We start from the raw sequence: 25737 nt of genomic DNA, 5'->3' as shown, positions 1-25737 counted from the left end.
CTTATATAATTTAGGGTCATTGCTTTCTCTCTTTGAAATAGTAACTCAGGTAATAATATCTCATTGAATTTCAAAGCATTTTTACAATGATTTTATTTTCATGCTTGGGCATTGAGAAATCAAGTGATTTGTCCATAGCCACACAACTAGTTGGTGACAGAGCCAGCACTAGAATCCAAATGGTTGTTTTGAACCTCATTCTGCTTCAGAGTTAGCAGTTCACAAGTATATCGATCACCTGCTTTATGTAAGAAATTGTGATAGGTAGGCATTATAGAGGGTAAAATATGGGTAAAACACGGTTCTTGTTCTTAGAGGAATTTCTAGCCTAGCCTTTTAATCTTTGGTATTAGAGAAATCAATTAGATTACTTACAGGGCAGAAATGGAAGACCAAGAAGAAAGTCCGCTTACTGAGCTGTCTGTCCCGGTTTATGGGAAGAATGATTAATGCATTAACAAAATAAGCAAGGCAGGAAGAAGGGCCTGATCGGAGGCAGGATAATACTTTAGACATGTCAGGTTTGCGGTGGTGTTGGGAGGCTGCCTAGAGGGATAGCAGACAGTTGGAAATACAGGTCAAGAGATGGGGAGAGGGGTCAGAGTTGGAGATAGGGTGATCTGGGACTCCTCCAATTTTTTAGCACTGGAAGTCCAGCATTCTGGGAAACGCTTCTGTCCCAGGCTGACAGGGACACTGGTCACTCTTACTAGAGGTGTATATTTGAGAGTCACCCATGCAGAGGAAATAGTTGAAGGCACAGGCCTAGTCTCCTAAAGAGCCTGAAGAGAGAAGGGAAATGATTATAATCTGGGATTAAATGTTGTATTTGTTAGAACTCAGAAACATTGGTTCTTTGAAACATCTTTCTACCCCATGTTCACAACCATACAAACCTTGGTTAAACAATATACAAACTGGAACCCTCTACTGGGTTTTGAACCCTATCCTTGTTTTTTTTTCTTGAATATTGGGAAAAAATGATCTCTTGGGATAGTATTTAGGCTAACAGAGTTGATTTTGATTGGGGATTTCAGTAGAGAATATCTTCATATCAGTGCTATGACCTTGGTATGTGGAGTTTCTGAATGTGTTCATACCTTTTTGAGGAAGCTAAGGAGTTGAATCATCTGCTGGCTCTAATGGTGGCACCTCTTGTCATTGGAAAGCACTTCTGTTTATACTTTCTTTTCCAGTTACTATATCCTCTTGGTTTGTCAGCCTGGTTTTTTAGAATGGTACACTTAATGGAGCTGGTAAGTCATAAGTTGTTCATTTATTCAACAGATATTTATTGAGCTCCCTATTGGGATGCCAGGCACCGTTCTGGGTGCTGGGAAATAAAGAAGTGGACAGGACAGAGTGTGTCTCTGATATCATGGAGTTTATATTTTAAAGGCTATCTACAAAATAATAAACTGTCAGATAATGATATGTATTTTGATGTGATAAAGTTTGGTGGTAAGGAAAAGTCTTTCTTTCCTCCTACACTAAAGTAAGCCAAGGCTTGGATGACAAGAAGCAGCTTTCTAAGGGAAGAGCTTTCCAAGCAATGGGAACAGTTAATGCAAAAGCCTTTGGTGTATTTAAACAACAGAATGATGTAAGATAGTTGAATGAGTTTGTTCAAATACGTCAGGCTTTGTGAGCCAGGATCTTGCGCTTCCTGGAATTTTTTTTTTTTTCCTGAGAACCTCCAACCAAATGGATATAAAAATAAAAGGTATCTTGGGAATTGAACAGACATTAATATGTATGGACCCTAGTAAGTAGGTTTATGATGATCAACAAATAAAGTGTATATGTGTGTGTTACAAAGTTGCATAGAAGAGGGGAGAAGGGCTGGATGGGACAAACGAGTAGCGACATGAAATAAAATAAATAAAGTTTCTGTTCCCAGAAAGTGTGCTCTATCTCTCCAAGCTGCCTTTATCCTCCTCCTGACTCTTTTTCTACTTGTACCTGGAACCTTAGATCAGCTTGTTCAGTATCATCAGTGGATGGTTTCAGATTAGTGCCTGGAATGTTTAAAGCATGTAACTTGTGAAAGCAAACACCTTTTTTTTACATTGTGGATAATCTTCTCTTTTAAATCTAAAAGATATGACTGCTCCAAGTATACGGGTATAGCCCCCCCTCCCAACTCCAGTTTAAAATCAATAGTCTGACCTGCCTTTTATGTTATAGGCAGCTAAAGCTTTGCTTTGCAAAACTTTGGACTTGGGTGAGTGAGAAGACTCGAATTCCTTATAACAACACTAATATGGTAGAGGTTTAGAAGTGATATCTGAAATGATCAGATTATCTTCTTCTACTTTCCCTGAAACCTCACTTTTTTTTTTTTTTAATGTAGAAAGGTACATGTTTTTCAGTTTCCTGTTTTCATACATATGAAGGAAGGAATACTCTTAGGTCTTCGTACTGTATATCAGACCAGTACTAATCATTCCCCCCTTGGTTGCCTGTGTATCATCCACTCTGATATGTGATATGCAGTGTTTTAGGTATCTAAGTGTGTTGTTCTGAATAGCCAGACTAAGTGTTTGTTATTTTTGAAATTATTGTTTATAGCTGTTTTCATTCAGATGATGATGGTGATGACTGATGATGTTGAGCCTGAGTAAATACACATCATTTACTCTGTATCAAGGTTAGGGACAAATCCTGGTTTTGTTCCAAAAACGCTCATTTTTTTCTTCACATTATTTAGAATTATTTAAATAATTAGCAAATGAAAAATAAGGAACCATGGTAAGGTAAAAGTTTATTAACAATCAGTAAATAAATAGCTTTGTTTTTATTGACATTTACTTTTCTGTACCCAATAACTTATTTATTTGAATGAATTTTCATTTGGAGTTGCTCTTAAACCTGACAAAGTAAAAGTGTGTTTAGGGGAAAGGGAAAGAATTTACTTCCTTCTTGTGCTAAAGCAAACAAACAAAAAACCCTTAGTGATAACAGCTTGGTAAGTAAATTATTTTTGGGGAAATGAAGATATTGGTAGAGGCTTAACCTTTACTCAGTTGAGGTTACACATAATTTCCTGGCAATTGAGTTTTGATAATTTTCTGGGAATTTTGCTTCATATATCGGCTTTAAATGTATTTCACATTTAAAATGTGAAATTAGTTGCTTTGTGTTTGAAGGTGACGTAATTTCTTTAGGCCAGAGATGAGTCATTCAGTTAATGTAAGCAAACAGTTTATTAACAGTAATAAATGTCCCCAGTCATCTAAGGGAGTTGAGAAGTGTGACACAGTTTACCTCAAGTCAGTCACAAGTAGGTTGTCCGCTGAGTGGATTTTCTGTAGGATATTTTGATTCTCCAGCTAGCTTTCTATCCATATCACCAGTTTGTTTCAAAACTATTTTAACCCCTACTCTGATGGTGGATATTCAGGGACTGAAATCAATTTGAACGGTAACCTGACTAAAACGTGATTAGGAAAGCAGTCCTTAAAAATAATATACTCTGGTAATGCCTTCTAGATCCATAGGAACCTGCTTCCTGAATTATGTGTAATTTGGAATTTTTATTCTACTGCTCCTTTCCTAGGGCACAGCATAGTGCCAAGCAACTACTAGGTACTTAATAGATCTTTTTTCCAAATGACTGAATGAAACCTACTGAAGCAAATAGTAAGAGAATTGATAATACCTCTATCATGAACCAGATCAAACCAAATGTATATCTGAGCACTTAGGACAGGTACCTTGAAATAATGCCTTTAATTTATTAAGCAAGAGCTTTGATGTCAATCTACATTTTTATTCTCTCTCTGTCACTTGTTAGTTGTATATGACCTTGGGTAAATTATTTAATTTCTCTCCCTGCCGTCTCTTTTTGCTAGATTAAAAATAGTGTGAAAGTTATTCCTTCATTTAGCTCTTGAGTATCTAAGCAGTTATTTTAATGTTTTTGTCAGACTGCTCCATAAAATTAAGCTTCATGTAGAGTGAATTTATGTTCTAATTACTGATTTTTTTAGATCGTCTTTTTTAATAAAAACCTTATCTCTGTTTTGAATTTTGGTTTGTTAGCTATGATTGGGAGGCTTTTTAGTTAGTTTGTTTATTTATTTCTCTCTCTCTAGGCTCATTCCTTTCTAGCAGAGGAACTAGATTAAACAGTGGCATTTTGGATCTTCCATCCACAGTGATACTGGGCATATCACAGAGCTGGTCACCTAGTTAGTAATCAGCCTGGTTGATAGAGTCTCCCTTGGACCCATGGCTTTTCCTACTGCTTTAGCCCCAAGCAGCTCTGGCAATAGCCTTTACAACCTTTCATGGGAGAGGAAGCCACTGAAATTCCGTTTCCTGGGAGGTAGGCAAGTTACCCCACGGGAACTGACTTCCTGGCCATTACTTCTGCTTCTAGAGCAGATCTCCGGTATCAGCTATTGACTTAAACCAAATAGACTGCCAGTTATTTCTCCAGCAAAAATGGGTTTATTCCAGATCAACAAAGAACTGCAATTTGAAAAGTGAACAACCTTACTAGAACAGAAGGTCTGCATAGGAATTTGGAAGGATTTTTAAGGTTAGATTCAAGTAGGAGGGCTGGAGCCAGGACATAGGGGACCTTTCCAACTGGAAGATTTTATCAAGATGGAAAATGAGTTAGCTCAAGATTTCTTAATAGTCAAGAGCCATTGTAAGTTCAGGCAAGGAAGGGTGATGCCTGGCGAGGTGGCCCACTCTGATCCCAGACCTGCCTGCCTTCTTGGATTGGTTGATTTTGCTAGAACCTCTGTGTGCCAGCTCAGGGAGGCCCGGGACGGCGTTGAGGAGAAGCATTACTGAACTAGTATTTGTTGTCCTAGTATTTCAGTGAATACCCCTCATCTCCTGCAGTTCCTTTTCCCCTCTTGTTTTTCTTACATAGTGAATTCCTACAGGAATACTTAACCTTCATCTGAAGCATTATCTGTAAGCCAGCCCTTCACTGCCAGTGGTCCTGTGGTGGGGAAGAGAATATAAGTAAATGAAATCCACAGATAACCTTAGATCAAGTAGTCTTTTCTTTTTTCACCTCTGTGGCTCCAGCTTTTTCTTGCATGGTTAGATCACAGAAAGGTGACTTTGCTTTAATTCTCTCTCTTTTTTTTTTTCTCTGCTCACCCATTGTGGTGTAAATTAACCCAAATATACTTAAAAGACCGTGAAAAATGAGCAAAAACAGCAGTAATCCATAACTGTATCATTAGCACTTAAATAACAACTCCTAGGGATTTAGATTTCAGCTTTTGACTGGACAACAGTGTGAGGATTATACCACATTGGCAATGTTAGTAGTAAACTAGAGAAATTATTCTGTGAAACAGATGCATTTATCAGAATTTTTAAAAGATACAAACCCAGTGATTGGGAAGTAACTTCAGTAATGTAAGTAACGTAAGTGTGGGGAGATTATTTTTATTATAAAAAATTCAAACATAGAAATGGATTTTTTATTATGAAAAATTTCAAACAAATTACAAACATAAAGGGTATTAAAATTTCAAACGTACACACACACACACACACGTATATGTGTGTGTGTGTGTGCGTGTGTGTGTGTATATATATATATATATAGAGAGAGAGAGAGAGAGAGAGAATAATGTAATGAACCACCTTTATCCATCACCCAGATTCAGCAGTTGCCTTGCCACACTTGCTTCATCTATCCCTTTCATTGTCCTTTGCTGAAGTGTTACAAAGTACATCCCTGAAATGTTATTTTTACTCCTATGCATCTCAGTGTGCCTCTCTAAAAAATACTTTCTTCCATGTCCCCAATGCCATTGGCACATCCTATAAATAATTCCTCGGTGTCATATAAAATCTAATATATACATAACTATCTGTATTATTTCAAAGTATCTTTTTTTACATTTGTATTTTTCAAGTTGGAATCTAAACAAGGTTCACACTTTGCATTTGGTTGTTCTACCTTTGAATCTCTTTTAATTTGTGGTTCAGTCTGTTGATGGCTGGTGTTTATGGCTGAGGGAGCTGAGGGGGAAGAAGCAGGAACAAGGTGATAGACCTTAAGCTAGGCTAAAAGGAAACCTTCAAAATCACAGGGCCTGCTGGGAGTAGGGAGATTTGGTTGTAACATTTGTGGCTGAAATAATGTTTTTTACGCCCATGTCAAATTTTAAAAAATGCCTCCTACAAAGTAGTATTATTTATGTATATTTTGTTCTATACAAGACATAAACAACTAAATTTGAGTTGCTATTTGGAATGTTAGTCAGAAACTGATGTTGTCTATCTTAACACCAAACTAAAATAAAGAAAAAAAAGTCCCCATCAGAAACTAACACAACATTGTAAATCAGTGATACTTCAATTAAAAAAACCCAAAAAACCCCACGTTTCTAAGAGCTCTAATTCTCTCTACAAATTAGAAATCAGTTATCTTTCTGTAGACTGTCTTCTTCAATTTAAAAGAGAGTATTTTTCCTTTGGACTTTACCTCTTTATTTTCGTATTAATTTTAGTTAAATCCGATTATGATCCTTCTAAAAGAATTGTGCCTGTCTAACATTAAATATGCTATTTCTTTTTTTTTTTTTTTGCGGTACGCGGGCCTCTCACTGCTGTGGCCTCTCCCGTCGCGGAGCACAGGCTCCGGACGCTCAGGCTCAGCGGCCATGGCTCACGGGCCCAGCCGCTCCGCGGCATGTGGGATCCTCCCGGACCGGAGCACGAACCCGTGTCCCCCGCATCGGCAGGCGGACTCTCAACCACTGCGCCACCAGGGAATCCCTAAATATGCTATTTCTTAGGATAATGTTATATAACTGTATATTAGGGCATAAGAGATGAAACATTTTTTAAAAGTCACATGTTTTTAAACACTCTAGAATAACAATTAACGTAGTACAGCAGAAGCTCACTAACAGTAATGTCCAAATAACTTTAAAATGTTTAAGGTTCTTTCCAAATAACTTGCTTTAATTCTCCATAGGATGTGGATGAAAATTTTATTTGTGATAGACCACACTTGAGAAAGCTAAAATGATTACTAAAATACACTTTCAAAAATGTGTATATGAATATGTATAATCTCTGTAATTGTAGAATATAAACTACAGTAAACTATAAGGTTATGTTCTGCTTGTTGGAAATCTTGAATTTTGCAATATAGAACATTGGTGAGAGTTTGATTAACCTTCAGAACATTTTGGGCGTGGGTGCAGGCCTAGGTATTAAATAAAGCTCATTTGCACACAAGACACATGCTCTTCATGCTTTTGTAAGAAATGGAATCTATAATAGCTACAAATGCTAAGACCCATCATAAAGAAGAAAGTAGGTGAAAAGTGGAAAGTGAGACATTTTTTAGTTTCCCTCCCTCCGAATGTAAGGATGTTTATTCTTTCCTAACAGTATTAATGTATATCAATAGTTTATGCTTTTACTTTTTGGTACCTGATAATTCCAAATGTTTGCTTTATATATGCCTTTTAGGTGCCCTAATTTGAGTCTGCAGAAGCTACCGGAAGAGTGGTTATGGAATGTTTTAGAGGAAATTAGATGCAGTGATCCTTCATCTAAACTCTGTGCTACAAGACGCAGCGCTGGAATTCCTTTCTACATACAGGTAGGTACTTATCTACAGGATCACAGCTGGGGGCTTTGTTTGTTTGTTTGTTTTTGGTCTTTTGATAATAGTGTATTCTAACCCCCCTGACATGTGAGTAAGCATATTGCATAAGGCACATTTCTGTCTTCTCTATAGTACATTTCACAAGTACTATAGCATTTGTGATTTTGTTTTAATGTGTGGACAGTGTGTTCCTGTGACAGATCTCTTCTTGGAACAAACCCTCTAAGAGGTCAGTCTTGTAATATGAACAGAGGGTGGTAGAGATTTCCGCCTGTGTGTGAAGTAGGAAGACATCGCTGTGGTGCATTCATTGCTCACTTCCAGGAAGTGCTCATGCTGCCCTTTTTTCTTTTCTCAATTAGGAAAATATATTCTTCCTTTCTTGTCAAAGACCCTTAAGACTCTGTAGGCAACCAGTGTTAACAATTTCTTTTGAATCTTTCTATAAAATATCCATGCATAAAATAATCCTAATCCTAATAGTAGCTAACTCTTATAAGTGGTTATTTCACATATATTATCTCATTTAATCCTTCCTCAAGGCCTACAAGGTAGGTCCTATGATCATCCATATATTGTGGATGAAGAAACTGGGCCTTAGAAAAGTTAGGTAAGTGATTTGCTGATGGCCACAGGGATAGTAAGAGCAAAACTAAGACTTGAGCCCAGGCACCCTGCTGGGTGTGTGTGTGTGTGCGTGTGTGTGTGTGTGTGCATGCATGTGTTTTCTTTTTTAACACAGATGAAAGCATACTCCACACACTGTTTTGTCTCTTGCTTTTTTTCACTTAATGCTATACCTTAAAGATTGCTTCATATCAGCATACTCAGATATTGCTGCTCGATAAGAAAATATTTTATTTCCACAGTGTTGAAATTAAGAGGCTGTCACCATTATGAATCCAAAGAATAAAAACCAAGTCCTCACGATACTAAATCAGACCCAACCTGAATGATCTTTGTTTAATATTCAGGAAGATAAAATCTAGGAATGGCGTGGTGTAAAAAAAGCAATGAAAATAAGTGAAATGAAGTCTGTTTTTTAGTGCCCCAACATTTTTTCCTTCCCTTTCTTATGCCTCCCTCAGATTCCCAGAGTCATGATTTTTATGACAACGGGCACCAGTCATGGAGGTTGATTTGGCATAGAGATCACCGAGGTGGTTCTGCTGGGTAGATCTTGGTGACCTTCAGAAATCGACTCCTCTTTGATCTGACCCGTTCTGGACCAGTGTGGGTCATTCTCCTGCCTCTGATTCATTCTGACCTAGTGTGTTTTTGCCTCATATGTCTGTCTGAGGACAAGTGTTAATGCAACAGCAAGGTTTGGTTGCATCTTTGTGCTGTGTGCCTCCATCTCTGGTTCCCAACTAGTACTACATATTGGTCATAGTGATAGAGGGGTCAGGACTGCACCTTCTTAGCCCAGCCTTGGGAAGAATGTTATAACTATGCACAGCTCTTGGGGAAAAAGAACTATTGTTCCCAGGAGACACATTAGTAATCGTATATAGATTTCTTGTTTATTTTAGTTGAATAAAATCTAAATTATCAGAAAAATCTGCTCAGAGAGGCCCCATTTTTCCTAGCATAACTTACCAATAAAGTAATGTTCTTGTTCTGGTGGAAACCTCTGCTTGGTGTTAGCTATGGAGAAAAACTCCCCATTACTCCCAGTCCTACACAGACGCTAATCTATTTTCTGTCTCTGTATAAATGGAATCATATAATATGTTGTCTTTGTGTCCTCTTTCACTTAGCATCATGTTTCAAGGCTCATCCATATTGTAACATGTATCAGTACTTCATTCCTTTCTATTGCCTCAAGTGGTTTGATATTCCTATTTTTATGTTTATTGAATATTGGCAAAATGTTAGACACAAAATAAATAAGCACCTCTTGAATATTCAAATATAGGACCCCCTTTGAAGTTTGTAGTATTTCCTTTTGTCCCATGGAGTTTCCAGTGCTACAGTTTGATAGTCCTCCAGGTAGACTCTTGTGAAGAATTAAATAACTGATCAATCTCCAGGGAGTTTCCAAATCCTTACAAGAAATTTAATCCAGAGGTTTTTTGTTTTTCAAGTAAAGAGAAGTTTCTTGTTGGATAAATTTGTTATTAAAACTGACGTGCTTATTGTGTCTAAGACCTGCTACCCAATTATGGTCTCAGAAGAGTTGTCAACAAGAGCCATTTTCAACCTCTTAGAATTGCATAATTAATAAGCAAACTGGAGGTGACCTTAGAGATGCTTTGATGTCACCACCTAATTTTACAGATGAAGAATCTGAGGGATGGAGAGGTTAAGCTGCTTGCCCAAGGCCACATGGCTTAATTAACTTGCTTAACACCACATGTTTTTATAAAGGGGATTTTGCATTGGGGAATCAATTCTGGGAAGTAGCAAACAGGTGTATATAAAATAATAGTCCTGATAATTTCTGTCTTGTTTTTCCATAGGCACTGTTGGCATCTGAACCTAAGAAAGGCAAAATGGATTTGTTGAAAATAACAATGAAGGAGTTAATCTCTTTGGCTGGACCTACAGATGACTCACAGAGCACAGTCCCTAAGGTAATAATGGAAATATACAAACCCTGCTAGGAAGGCGGTGGTTTTAAATCTTTGCTGTACTTAAAAAGAAAAAAAAAATCTGCTGAAGGTACAGAACTCTTTTTTTTTTTTTCGGTACGCGGGCCTCTCACTGTTGTGGCCTCCCCCGTTGCGGAGCACAGGCTCCGGACGCGCAGGCCCAGCGGCCATGGCTCACGGGCCCAGCCGCTCCGCGGCATATGGGATCCTCCCAGACCGGGGCACGAACCCGTATCCCCTGCATCGGCAGGCGGACTCTCAACCACTGCGCCACCAGGGAGGCCCGTGAAGGTACAGAACTCTTGAGGATAAGACAGACATTTGAAGCTTATTCAGAGGGGTTTTGTTTTGGTTTGGTTTTTCCAGTCCACAAAATAAACCATTGCTTTAGTTGATATAGATTGACCAAGATGATCTGTTTTTAAACTGTGGTGAAAACATTCAATTTAGACAATATATTTTGTAATATTCCAACTGTATATAAAAATTTAAAAACGAATGTGCTATCACCTTCAAATTTCACGTGTGCTTCTTTGAGTCGATGTACATTTTATGATTCGGCAGTTGGATCTTGCCCTAAAATGCAGTGTCTGGCTTTGGGTGTATTCGTATTTTAATTTTAGCTAATACTCCTTTTTTTGTCACTGCTAACGTTGAGTTAAGTATGTACTTATGTGTGTGTATGAATTTGGGTTAAGTGTTCCTCACAGCTTCACTCCATTCCATGGTAGTGCATACCTGTCAGATACTTCTTGTCTAGGCTTTCTCAGCAAATGCTTCATAGTAGGATGTTCCTACCCACCTGTGGGAGGCCCATGCTAGGTCAGAGAACAGACTGAGAGCTGAAATTTACAGTCAAGTACATACGGTTTTATGTCAGAGGCTGTGGGAGGTATTAAAGGGAAGCCCATGGGCCAGAATGTGGACCGGTGGGAAAGGATAGGGTTTATTAACACATGTCACATAGTGGCCTGTGACTATACAATGTGAAATTTATTTAAAAATCTTAAATAAAATTTTTTCAGAAATGATCATTTTATTTTCCCCAAAAAAGTGTGAAAAATATAATTGGTGCCATTTTCTTAGACTATCACTTAAAAAAAAATACCATTGTTTAATAAAAACATCTGAAAATAGTGAAATTTGGTTTTAAAGAGTACTTTAAATTATTACCTTATTCTGCTTCAAGGTCATTAATTACCACTAGTGATCATTTTTATTAAATTGGTAAAAATTTAATATTTTATCACTGACCAGTTCTTCTAGGTGTTGGATGATGATTTGCTTTTCTTCTCCCCTCCCGTGGTTTACTTCTGTATTATTTTTTTATTATCTTTGAAAATATTTCAACACGTAAAAATGTACAGTGAATAATCAACATCCATGAAATCAGTTCCAAGTTTAAGAAGTAAAACGTTACAGATACAGTTGCATACACTGTAGCTTCCTCCATATTCTGTTTCCCTTTGGTCCTCCTCATCTGTGATCATTAAACCAAATCATTTCGTGAATTTTTTTCATTCTTTTAAGAGCTTTTTTTTTTTTACATGCATTGTGTTATCTACACATTGTTTTATAGTTAGGGTTTTTTTGGGGGTTTTTTTGCGGTACGCGGGCCTCTCACTGTCGTGGCCTCTCCCGTTGCGGAGCACAGGCTCCGGACACGCAGGCTCAGCGGCCATGGCTCACGGGCCCAGCCGCTCCGCGGCATGTGGGATCCTCCCAGACCGTGGCACGAACCTGTGTCCCCTGCATCGGTAGGCGGACTCTCAACCACTGCGCCACCAGGGAAGCCCTCTTCTAATTCTTTAAAAAAATTTTTCTTGTTCTTCTGGCTGGCACTTGGAGTACAGTTTTGTATAGAAATAGAGATAGCAGACATCCTTATGTTGTTTCTGATATTTGCTGTAGGTTTTAACGTGTCTCTTATCAAGGAAACCAAATTTTATTGAATGCTTTCAAGCATTTTTGAGATAAATGTTTTCTTCTAGAATTTGCAAACATCATGAATTATATTGACTTTTTAATATAATAGGATCTTTGCCTACAGCGAATGAACTCCCAACTTTGAAATGATAGATTTTTTTACACATTGCTAGATTCACCTAAAAATTTGAAAAAAACATTTTTTTTCACATATTTTCACTGGATTCATAAGTGAGATTAACCTGTGGTTTTCCTTTTTCATGCTGTACCTGTCCTCATTTTTATATAAAAGTTTTTTATTGAATTATAACAAACATACAAAGATGTGTACAAATAATATGTTTGCCTCCACAAAGTGAACACATTTCTATAACCAGCAAGAAACAGAACATTTTAGCACCTGAAAGCCCACTCATACCCCCTTCTAATCAACACCTTTTCCCCAAATGTAACCACTAGCTTAGTTTTAACACCATAGCTTTACCTGTTTTTTAAAAAATTTCATGTGAATGTAACCATACATTATATACTCTTGATATGATTTCTTTTGATGAACATTAAGTTTACGATATCCATCCATGTTATGAATTATTCATTTTCATTGCTATGTAATAGTATACAACTTATCAATTCTTCTGTCGATGAACATTTGGGTGGTTTTAAATTTGGGGTTATTAAAACAGTACTTTTAAGAACATTCTTTGACAAGCCTAATGGTGAACAAATATGTACATTTCTTTTGAGTAGATACTTAGGAGTGGTTTATTGAGTATGTGTATGTTGAGCTTTAATAGATACCACCATTTCTCAAAGTAGTTGTCCCTACCTTATTTTGATAGCCAGGTGGTACTGGACTGATAAAATAAACTTGGGCATCTTCTCTTAACAGTTTAAATAAGATTGGGATTATCTATTCTTTGAATATTTGGTAGAATTCGTCCATAAAATCATGTGGGTCTTTGTGTGTGTGTGTGTGTGTGTGTGTGTGTGTGTGATTTTGGTGGGTTTGGTGTCTTGCTTTCTTTTTGGTCTATGAGTAGGATTTTAAACTATTGATTTTCTTTATATAATGGTAATATCTATATAACTTCCATTTCTCCTTGAATTTGTTTTGATTAGTTCTGTTTTCTAGGAAATTGTTCATTTTGCCTTAATTTTTCTAATTGACTAAGTTAGAAATATTTTTGTTTTATTCTCTGATGTACCTTTAGTCATGTCCTCTTTGGTATTCATGATATTGCTTATTTTCTTCTCTCTCTTCTTGGTTAGTCTCATCAGAGGTTTGTTTCTATTTCAAAGAATCACCTTTTGATTTTGTTAGTGCTCATAGTTATGTCATTGACGTTTTAAAATTTTCTACTCTTTTAAATTTTCTTTCTCTCTTTTGAGTTTATTGTTCTTTTTCTGTCATCTTAATTGGACGTTTTTTCCAATTCATTTTTTTATTAAAGTATAGTTGATTTACAGTGTTGTGTTAATTTCTGCTCTACAGCAGTGATTCAGTTATACATATGTATGCATTCTTTTTTATTTTCTTTTCTATTATGGTTTATCAGAGGATATTGAATATAGTCCCCTGTGCTATACAGTAGGACCTTGTTTTTATCCATTCTGTATATAATGGTTTGCCTTTTTTTTTTAATAGACACCATTTAAGGTGTACATTTCTTTTATGTTCCACTTAAACGCATCACACAAGTGTCTGTAGCATCTTCGTTATTGTTCAGCTCTAAATATTAAAAATTTTTTTCTTTGACCAGTGTTTTAAAATGTGTCAGTTTTAAAATTATGTAAATACTTAGTGACTTTGCCCTCTATATGCATGGGTAATCAATGTAAGATTCCTAACAACTAAATAAATTTAAGTTTTCTAGAAAAATAACAAAATAAAAAAATAAAATAAAATTATGTAAAGAAACTGATTCCTAACTTAATTCCACTGTGATCAGAGCATAATCTGTAAGAAATTAATTTTTTTGGTGTTTGTTGAGGCTTTGTGGCTAGGTTTGAGGTCATTTTAAAAAATAAATGTTTCATGTGTGCTTGAAAAGAATGTATTGTCTCTATTTGCTAGGTGCAGGATTCTACATAGGTCCATTGGATCAAACTTTTGTATTGCATTGTTCAAATCTTGCTAACTTAAGCAAATTGATTTATCAATCATTAGGCATGTTTTATTAAAATCTATTTTATTTGTCAATTATCCATTTCTTCTTGTAATTTGGTAATTTTTTTGTTTGGAGGCTATGCTACTGGATATGTACAGATTTGGAATTACCACAGTCTTCAACCTACAACTGATTTTGAACTTTTTATTCTAGGTTCATGCTTTAAATATCCTTAGAGCCTTGTTCAGAGATACACGTCTGGGAGAAATTATTATCCCTTACGTTGCTGATGGAGCTAAGGCTGCAATTCTGGGCTTTACATCACCAGTCTGGGCAGTAAGTGCATTTGCTATTTATTTCCATTGACTTAATTATACCTCTGAGTAGGTTTTAATAAACTAACCTTTCTCTGGATGATACAAAATATGTACTGCATTTTATTAAGGAGTTACTCCAAGGGATAAATCCTTGGATCAAGCTACATTTTGCCCCTTGGTATTTTATGGTTACATTCTGTCTCCTTTGTTGGCTTATTAGCCATAACTCTTTGTTTTCTTATTTTAGTATTTGCTTTAGAGTTTATAGTATATATCTTTAACATCACAGTCCGCCCTCAAGTAATATTTTACCATCTTAAAGTATAAGAACCTAGCAATATATACTCCCATTTCTCTCCTCCCAATCTTTGTGCTTTTATTATACATTTTACTTTTATGTATATTGTAAACCCATACTACATTGTTATTATTTTTGTTTAAACTGTCAATTATCTTTATTTAAAAACTGACCATTTTAACTATTTTTAAGTATACAATTCAGTGGCATTAAAAACATTCACAGTGTTGTGCAGTCATCACCACTCTCCATTTTCAGAACTTTTTCATCTTCCCAAACAGAAACTGTACCCATTAAATAGTAACTCCCCACATCCCCCTTCCCCCAGTCCCTGGTAACCTCTCTTCTTCTTTTTGTCTCTATGAATTTGCCTATTCTAGGTACCTCATGTAAGTGGAATCATATATTTGTCCTTTCATATCTGGATTGTTTCATTTAGCATAGTGTTTTCAGGGTTCATCCATGTTGTAGCATGTATCATAATTTCATTCCTTTTTAAGGCTGAATGAAATTCCATCATATGGATATATGACATTTTGTTTATTCTTTCATCTGTTGATGGACACTTAAGCTGTTTCTTTTTGGCTAGGGTGAATAATGCTGCAGTGAACATTGGTGTACAAGTATCTGTTTGCGTCCCTGCTTTCAATTCATTTGTGTATATCATATAGTAATTCTGTATTTAATTTTTTGAGGAACTGTCAAACTGTGTTCCACAGTGGCAGCACCATTTTATACTCCCATTAGAGTTCCATTTTCTTCACATCCTCACCAGCACTTGTTATTTTCTATTTTTTTGGTAACAGCCATCCTAACAGGTGTGAAGTGGTATCTCATTTGATGTTTTGATTGCACTTGATGTTGAGCTGGAAGCAGAATGACTCTGAGTATCTGAATGTGTCTGTTGTGAGCTCTGGGTATCAGTGTGTTGAGCGAATGCTGGAAATATACTTATCAAAAGGTGAAAAAAACAGATGTAAAACATGAAAATGGGGGAGGTTAAATGCTGAGTCACTTTTTTTGTTTGTTTTCTTTTGTTTTTTGCAATATGATTACCATCCAGAAACTTTTTGATTCAGAACTCTAAGATTGTGGGCAATACCCAGTACAGTTTTCAGATTAAAGAAAGTAAACTTTCACTTTTTAAAAATAATTCCTGGGAGAAACACCATGATTTTATTGTTTTTTCTACATCATTGTGCCTTCTAGAATAAAGGAGACTAACCTATGGTTTGTAGGCACTTGAGTGTAGCGTTAAAAAAAAAAAAAGACTGGCAAAGGGAGAGGAGAAAAGAAGCTAGACCTTATTACCTGCAGAATGGAGAATTTACTAGAAAGGCAGGCTTTCCAATTAGTGAGCTGCACAAACCAATTCATAACTCTCTGATGAGCCTCTAATTGAGAGTCAGTATATTGCAGTGGAGCCCAAGGCACAGACTCCCAACGTAAAGAGGAATCCTCAAGATTGCCAACTGTTGCCTGGAAAATCGTACATCTTCCTGTAAGAAAGATAAATGTCTGAAATTCTGTCTAGGAGCATTGCCTAACTACTCCTGAGGACACGGTGTTTACCTTTTACATTTACAGGAAAACGGAGCAATACCTGTATACTGTCAGGAGAGGTAGGTAGGAATGTGGCTTGACCATCAGGAAGAATAGAGATCATAAAGCTGATTGCCAGAAATGTCAGTATTGTTTTCTTTAAGCCATTCATTCCAGATGAACAGAGAAATGTTCTCTATGAAAGGGCTTTCAGAGAGTGAAACCTGGTGACTTTTCCAACTTTAGGAAAACTGAAAGTATCAGAAATGAATGGATCTTTTTTTTTTAAAGTCTTTTTTGGAGACCTTTTAAACAGTAACACATGGGCACTGCAGAAAGTCTGAAAATACAAGCATAAAAGGAAAAGGAAAAGTCACCAGTTTAACTACCACACAGATATAATAGTCTTTAGCATTCGAATATGTTTTCTTTCTCTTTTTTCTATGTGGCTTTTATGTGTGTGTAGTACTCATATGCACACATAATCTATAAAAGCCTGCACAAATATATATAAGTATATAAGCTTATGTATAGTTTTATATGGGGGGGATCTTCCCTTTTAACACATATTTTTTTGTTGTTGTTTTTTTTTTTTGCGTTACATGGGCCTCTCACTGTTGTGGCCTCTCCCGTTGCGGAGCACAGGCTCCGGACACGCAGGCCCAGCGGCCACGGCTCACGGGCCCAGCTGCTCCGCGGCATGTGGGATCTTCCCAGACTGGGGCACGAACCCGTGTCCCCTGCATCGGCAGGCGGACTCTCAACCACTGCGCCACCAGGGAAGCACTTAACACGTGTTTTAAAGGAATCTTTTTTGTTTCTATTCAGTTTATTTGCTTTACCAGAGAAAATAAACATCACAGCTATAATGATCCATACTCTGACTTAAATATATCAATTGTTCTGTTTCCTTCCATATAAAAACCTAATCTAAGTTACGCCAGAACCATGTCAACATACTCAATGAATGTGAAGAAGTCTTCATTTTACAAAACAATTAACCATAGCATTCTGTGTGAAGTTGTTTAAAGAGTGGTTTTTCCTGACTGTGTGTGAAATATGGTTTGATTTACAGAAATCTGATTTGTACACATCTTCTCAGGAATATATCTTGTACCTAAAGGTGACTCCATCTGTACTTTTGGCTTAATTGTTTTTCCTGGTAAGTTAGAGAGAAAAAAAAAAGTAAAATAAGCTTAATTTTAATTTTGCAGTAAAGGAACCTTTTCCAGGAAGCATTCATGTGTATATTTAATAGTTTGTACAGAGTCCTCAATCTTTGTATTGAGACCACACAAATCTCTCAATCTTTGCCACCTATTAGGCATTTTTAAAAGCCAGGGGAAATGTATTGTTGTAAATATATATAAGACATTAGGCATACCTACTGTTACAGACAATATTAAACACTAGAAATACAAGGATAAGTAAGACATAATCATAATAGTGACTGTCTTATCGACTGTTTTCCATGTGCTTGGTATCCTTTACATTGATTATCTCAGTTCATGCTCAGAGCAATCCTGCTAGGTAGATTCTGTTATTAGAATCCCCATTTTACAGATAAAGAGAGAAGAGAGGAGAAATAACTTTGTCCAAGGACGTACAACGATTATTTGTGTGATTCTAGAATCTGTGCTATTATCGGGGAAAGTTTTGGGTATTATAGGAATACGGCGAAGGTGTATCTTACTTACCTTGTATGGTTTTGACCCTGTCCTTAGAAAACAGAGCTGGAGGTATAGCCTGGGTGCTAAGGTTTTATTGAATGGTACAAACCTACAGCAGCAGGAATGAAGGAAAAAGGGAAGTGAGGCAAGAAAAGAGAAGAGACATTATCAAGCAGGCATTGTAGTTTAACTTGCAGGAAAACTGAGCTGCTTGTCTGGTCATGTGGTGTATCTTCTAGTCAGGCCATGTGAAACTACCTACTCTGGGAACAGTCCCACCTTCTCTCTCATATTGGTCAAAGTTTACCCCTTGGGGCATTAACACAACTTGCACAGGTGTTGACACAACCCTTGGGCAGCTGCTAGAGAAGCCAGATCCCATGCCCTGTGATGTAGTATCTCATTTGAATCTGGAAATGGCTGGATGAGCCACAGTCACCATTGGTGTCTGGGGTTTGACACTTGGCTTCCACTGCTGTTGAAAAACCCTGCATGAGAGAGTTTCACAGTAGGGGGATGATGGGCTTTGACTGATGTAGTGAAAAGTGAAGACTCGATTGTGAGGTGGCAGGAGGGAAGGCGGAAGACCAATCAGGAAGCTATTGTAATAGTTCTGCCAAGTGATGATAGTGGCTCAGAATAGAGAAATATTAGTAAAGATGGTGACAAGTGATAATCTTCAACACATATTTTAGAGATGAAGCTAGTTTAGTTAAAAATTAGGTAACAAAGTGATTTGTAGATACATATATCTATGGAAACAGAATTTTCTGGGCAAGTTTTGAAAACTGAGACATTTCTGGGCATTTCCTTTTTTATGTTCAGCTACCTGATCTTCTTTCCCTGCATCCTCATTGTAGGGCAGTTAACTCATCTTTCCAGCTTGCCCAGAAGCTCCATTGAGTATGCCACCTTAGGGTCCTTCTAAGACCCACACCAGGTTTATATTTCTATCTGGTACATCTTACTTTGCTTCCCTCAGGCCAGCTCTGGTTTACAGTGTGCAGTGGGTTTGAGGAAGAAAAAGAGCCTTTCAGATCTTCCCATTAGTGCTGCCATGTGCACTCTTTTCCTCTTTCGGCACCGTTGACAGGCCCTGCTGGTGGTTGTGAGGTTGCCACAAGGGTGCCAGGCTGAGGGCTGTGCGGTGCTGAAACTCAGCCATGCTCTGCTTATTACACTACATGCCTTGGCGTGGAGCTTTATTCACTTTTTCCTTAATTCACCTGTAGGTGGTGCATGGGCTACTAGAAGCTCCGTCTCTTCTTTTCTCATGGGATAAGTGTCTTGCTACTTTGGAAGAAAGTCACCCTGAATTCCAGACAGGGCTGGCCCTCCCCTTAATCATAGGACCAGAAATCATAGTACAGTTTTCCTGGATTTCAGATGAGGGACTTGTGACCTGAAGTTTTAAGTGTCTTTTTCAAGGTCCGTGGCTAAGAGGTGATGGAAGGCAAATTAGAATCGAAATCCCATTTAATTTTTTCAGAAAGTATTTCTTTCTACTATAAACTGGCACTATGTACACTAGACAAAATATTTCATAATATTATATGCAGATCCCATCTTCAAGGATGTGACTGTCCATAAAGGGTGAAGGTATATGGTGTGTAAATGATTGTACCACATAGTGATTGCACGTGATAGGTTCTCCATTCATATTTTTTAAATAGTTGTTAAGGCAGCATTTATGTTATATAAGAAAAGACATAAATGTATAAGAAAAGTATGTAGTATACGTAAGTAGACATATACATATATACACACATACACACACACACTGCTTTGTGAAACCTAATTTTCATTTACCTAACTCTTCTGTATCTTACAGAAATCTGTTTGGAAACTCTTTTGTACTACAAAGGAAAGGAAAAGCATATGTAATCAGCTAATGGAAGGGGAAAACTTTGGCAGCAGTTGTCAGTTTGTAGCTGAATACCAAGTCTCTATCAACTGTATGTTGGGGACTTGATGGGGAAGGTAGTAAGAGAACAGGTTTTCTGGTGTTTTCCTTGTGATAAGGATTGATTATAGTTGGAGTTATTTGGCAGCCGTTCTGTTGTCTCCATTTCTAACTTTATTACTACTTGCTCTTTTCAATTGTTACTTTCCTTTTTACTTGCACTCTCCTTGGTCCTTCCTTACTAATAAACAGGACTGTTTTCTATGTTTACTATGAGTTTTTCAAAATATACTAACACTGTATATGAACTTTTTCGTTACCCACGTTAAGATTTAACATCAGTGAATCACGTTAGTATTTACTATCCATGTTTTAGGAGTTGATAATGTAGTTTGTCAGTTAGTCACAACCTTGTTCTCAATTGTACTTCTACCTAGTTCCCCTCCTCATTAGCTTTATAGTGAACAGGGACAGAAAATATGGATGAAATATTAGAAAATAAAAAGGGGTACCTGAAACAGATGTCCTTGAACTATTAATACTGTCACACAGAAACAAGGACACTCTTCTAGCTTAAGTAACAAGTAGTCTTCATGCTAGTTATTTTGCTCTACATTTATAGTAACTTTTTAAAATGTTATGCTGTGTAACTTCTACACTTTTAAAACAGTATATATATTTCAACATGTGGAAATCAATTAATAACCCGTACAAATAGACTAAAGAACCAAAAACCACATGATCATTTAAGCAGAGGCAAAAAGGCAGTTGACACAGTCTGACACCATTTCATGTTAAAAACACTCAATAAATTAGAAATGGAAGGGAACTTTCTCAATCTGATGAAGGGTATTAATGAAAAATCCATAGCTAACAATGTACTTAATGGTAAAAGACTGAAAGCCTTTCCCCTAAGATCAGGAACAGGACAAGAATATCCACACTTGTCACATCTATTCAACATTGTACTGGAGGCTTTAGGTAGGGCAGTTAGGCAAGAATAAGAAATAATATCAGCCAGATTGGAAAGAAAGATGCAAAACTATTTCTGTTTTTCAGTTGCACTTACATATAGAAAATCCTAAGGCGTTCACACACACACACACACACACACACAAATTAGGGCTAATAAACAAGTTCAGCAAGGTTGCAGGACACAAGATCAATTAACAAAAATCAGTTGTATTTCTATACACTACCAATGAATAATCAAAAAATGAAATTAAGAAAACATTTCCATTTATAATAGAATCAAAAAGAATAAAATATTTAAGAGTAAATAACAAAAGAAGTACAAGATTTGGGCAATGAAACTTACAAACCATTGTTGAAAGAAATTAAAGAAGGCCTAAATAAGTGGGAAGATATTCCATATTCATGGACTGGAAGACAATATTCTTAAGATGGCAATACTCCCCAATCTACAGATTCACTATAATCTCTGTTAAAATTCCGTTTTGACTTTTTTGCAGAAATTGACCAGTTTATTCTAAAATTGAGAGAGAATGCAAGAGACTCAGAATAGCCAGAACAATCTTGAAAAAGAACAGAATTGGAAGAAGACTCACATATCCAAATTTCAAGACTTACACAAAGCAACAGTAATCAAGACAGTGTGGTAATGCCTTAAGGATAAACTTATATAAATCAATGGAACAGAATTAAGAGTCCAGAAATAAAACCTAACTTTTAGTTAAAAAGGTGCCAAAACAATTCAGTGGGGGAAAGAATAGTCTGTCAACAAATGGTACTGGGACCACTGAATATCCACATGCAAAAGGATGCTTTTGCTTCCTATCTTATACTATATTTAGAAATTAACTCAAAATGGATCAAAGTCCTAAATGTAAGAGCCAAAATGATAAAACCTTTAGAAGAAAACATAAGTATAAATCTTTGTGACCTTGGATTAGGTAATGGCTTCTTAGATATGACACCTAAAGCACAAGCAACAAAAGAAAAATAGTAGATTAGATTGATCAAAATTTAAAATGTCTGTGTTTCAAAGCCATACCACTAATAAAATGAAAAGACATTTGACAGAATGGGAGAAAATATTTGCAAATCATATATCTGATAATCATATATTTGGTATCCAGGATATATAAAAAACTCTTACAAATCAATGATAAAAAGAACCCAATTAAAAAAATGGATAATGAATTTGAATATATTTCTCCAAAAAAAAACCCAAAAAAGATACACAAGTGACCAGTAAGTACATGAAAAGATGCTTAACATCATCCATTATCAGGAAAACACAAATCAAAACCACAGTGAGATAACCATTTCATATCCAGTGGGATAGCTATAATTTAAAAGGTGGACCATAACAATTATTGGGGAGGATTTGGAGAACTGGTGAAAATGGAACTCTCATACAGTGCTGGTAAGGATGTAAATGGTACTGCCACTTAGGCAGTTTCTCTCAAGATTAACATAGAGTTACCATGTGACCCAGCAGATTCACTTCTTGGTATATACCCAAGAAAAGTGAAAACATGTTCACACAAAAACTTCTATGTGAGTGTTCATAGCACCATTATCCATAATAGCCAAAAAGTGGAAACAACCCAGTGTTCATCAAATGATGAATAGATTTTTTTAATGTGGTATATCCATTCAGTGGAATATTATTCAGCCATAAAAAGGAATGGCATACTGATACATGCTACAACGTGGGTGAACCTTGAGAATGAAAGCCAAATGAAAGAAGCCAGACATAAAAGGCTGCATGTCACATGATCTCATGAATATGAAACATCCAGAATAGGCAAATCCCTAGAGACAGAAAGTAGATTAGTACTTGCCTAGTGAGGGAGAATAGGAAATGACTGTTAATGTGTATAGGGTTTCATTTTGGAGTCATGAACATATTCTGGAATTAGGTAGTGGTGATAGTTTCCTACTTTGTGAACATAGTAAAAACCACTGAATAGTACCTCAAAGATGGTGATGTGAATTATATCTCAATAACAGGAAAATTAATTTTTTTAAATGTCTTAAAAGTTTATCATTTGGTCACCTTTGGAGATTGCTATGACATGAACTCATTCTGCACACTGGTAAATTTATGGAAATAATTCTGTACTAACTGATAACAGAATGACCAAATAGCTCATGAAGGAAAGCTTTTTTTTTTTAATGGTAGTTTTTCTGAAAATTGTAACTAATTGATGGTAGAATATCACTAATTTGCTATACCTACTGGAATAAGTAATGATAATCACTGGCTACTAATGAGGGAACTTGATGAATGGATCAAGCTGGTAATCTGTTTGATCCATCTTAACATTACTAAAAGACATTATGTGTCTCCTGCCTTCAGTCTATCAAATCAAACAAGGGAGTTTTCTTTCTTGGTTGGGGTGGCGGATGGGTGCCCATTCACTTTGTAAAACAATCCTCTACAGTTTTGATAAGGTATGCCTCAGCAGGCATCCTCTTTCATCTTCAGACACTCCTGTTTTAAGTTTACTGCTTCTGGCAGTCTTTGTCGGAAAGTTTGGTTTAGGGCAAGATGGAGTTTGTGTTTTGATTTTTCTTTTCTTTTTATGTTTTTGTATGATTCTTGAGAGACGATAGGGTCCTGGATGACGTTACCAAGTCATCTTGAACCTAAGGAGTCTTTGGGAACTAAGTCAATGGCCTAGGTGAGAGATAATCAAGACCTGAGCTAGGACAGAGGCGATGTTGATAGAGTAACAGGACAGTGATGTGTTTGGGGATATTAGGCAAGGCACACAGTAGGGACTTCATTAATGTTTGTTAACTGTTGAATGGACATAAGTGAGTTTGTCCAATTTTAGGGTTTTATTGCAATTATGGTATGAATTGTGCCAGTGTATCTGTGGTCCATTTCAAGAGTTACCACACATAAATTGAGTATCTGTGGTCCATTTCAAGAGTTACCACACATAAATTGAGTCAGTCATGTGCTTCTAGAGGAGAGGTTGCAAACTGGTGGCTGATAGGTCAAATCTGGCCCACAACTGTGTTTTATTTGGCTTCCACAATAGTTTTTTTTTTCCTTTAATTTGTTGCCAACTTTTCAAAATAGATTTCACATAAAAGTTGGGGTTTCTGGCTTCTCTTGAAAAAGCAGAAGATCTGGCAACACTGGGCTTACATTCCCCTCAAGGCAGCAACTTCAGCTGAAGCTGAATAGTGACTGCATTAGACCCAGTCCTCTGCTGCCTCTGTCACTCACTGTCCTTATGGGCATTTGAGTTGTGATCCTTACTGCAGTGGTTTCAGGAAGCTATCTTCTAAATCCTACATTGTTACTTTTAACTACCTTTTTTCTTATATTGCTATTTAACACACCATATGACTCCTATCTAATTAGAATATAAGCTCTGTGTTAGTAGGAAGTGTGTGTGTTCTATTTCTGGACATTCTCCATGGGGTTGGTATAGGGCCTTACACACTCTAGGGAAGTCAGTATATATTTATACATCTCTACTCTGATTTGGCAAGGTAATTGAGGAAGCCCAATATCCCATGGCTTTCAAGACATTTTTATGATGTAGGAAAGCGTCTTGACACATTGGTTTGGAAATAGATCTGCTTTATTATTACCATTTGAAGAAATGATTCATGTTTATAGCTTTTTCTTCTTATTTCTGTGAACCAGTTGCCTCAGATAATCTTAGGGTTAAAATTACATTGTTAGGTTACTGCAGTTGTGTGGTTAATAACATTTTGTATATGATATTAAATATTTTCTTGGCCATATTAATAATGTGGATCCTTTGAGTTAGGTCTGATAAGTATTTTCTCATAGGTAAATGATTACAGAAAATAAAAGGAAAGAGCTGAGCTCTTTCTTGGGATATTCATCATCAGAAATGATATGGGAAAATGAATTTATTGTTTCTTTTTAAGTGTTATTTAATGATACAAGTACAAAGAGATAATGAAAACAGTTGGTGGTAATATTAGAAGTATAGGAAAAAGCTGTGTTGTGTGCATGTGGTTGGACTGTAGAGCTCAGTTTAAGAGGAAGTCATTAAGATAATTACTATAAAGTTATTGAAAATTGTCTTCTTTTATGGACATAAACCACATCTTCTTTAGCCCCACACTAGGCAATCGGGTAATGATTTTGAATGTCTAGTTTGAACATTGTAAATGTTGGTTTCACGCCATGAATATTTCTTAACCTTTATTGTGTATTTATTTTTACATTAGGTGAGAAATTCATCTACACTTCTCTTCAGTACGTTGATCACAAGAATATTTGGAGTTAAAAGGGGAAAGGATGAACTTTCCAAAAAAAATAGGTAAGCTTCATCTAATGCTAACTTTAATTTTTACAAAATACTGTCCTGGCCAAAAATAATTTTTGGAATTTTGCTTACTTTTATAGATTCATCTAGAGCATAAAACTATAAAAATACTATGGTAAATTAACCTATACTGCCAAATTCTAAGCCCTTGGGCAAAAATATCTACTGTTTAATAAGTGGACCTTTCAAAGCAGCAAAAAAATATATATCAGAGTAGCAAGGGCTGAAATGTAGAGCTTCTTTCTCAGTGCAACAGCTAAAGTTTGTTTTTTTGTTTTGTTTTGTTTTGTTTTTGATTTACGTCTTCTTCAGGTATTCCTGAAATGTCCTATATTGCTTTTTCTTGATGTGTCATCAGGTACTAGCTTGTGCAATATCTTTGCTTTTATAGTAACTGGAAGTTTAAATGTTTATAGTACACTCATCGGGACATGTCCCAGATTACTTTACATTAACCTCTAACCAAGGGGAGCAGTTACGGA

General features: G+C 36.4%; 1 protein-coding gene across 4 annotated transcripts in view; it reads left to right on the top strand.

Annotated features, from left to right (window-relative positions):
* Positions 1–25737, top strand: part of THADA (THADA armadillo repeat containing) — a 312101-nt gene that overhangs the window by 73060 nt on the left and 213304 nt on the right. For all 4 annotated transcript variants that reach the window (XM_060116779.1, XM_060116777.1, XM_060116778.1 and 1 more), the window contains exons 23-26: positions 7468–7600; positions 10069–10182; positions 14448–14570; positions 25158–25249. In XM_060116779.1, the coding sequence (XP_059972762.1) occupies positions 7468–7600; positions 10069–10182; positions 14448–14570; positions 25158–25249 (462 nt within the window). The remainder of the gene's footprint in view (positions 1–7467; positions 7601–10068; positions 10183–14447; positions 14571–25157; positions 25250–25737) is intronic.

This window comes from Mesoplodon densirostris, chromosome 14 (assembly GCF_025265405.1).
Source record: "Mesoplodon densirostris isolate mMesDen1 chromosome 14, mMesDen1 primary haplotype, whole genome shotgun sequence".
NCBI classification, from domain to species: domain Eukaryota; kingdom Metazoa; phylum Chordata; class Mammalia; order Artiodactyla; family Ziphiidae; genus Mesoplodon; species Mesoplodon densirostris.
Note: the sequence above shows the minus strand (reverse complement) of the source record. Positions and strands in the feature narration are given on the sequence as shown.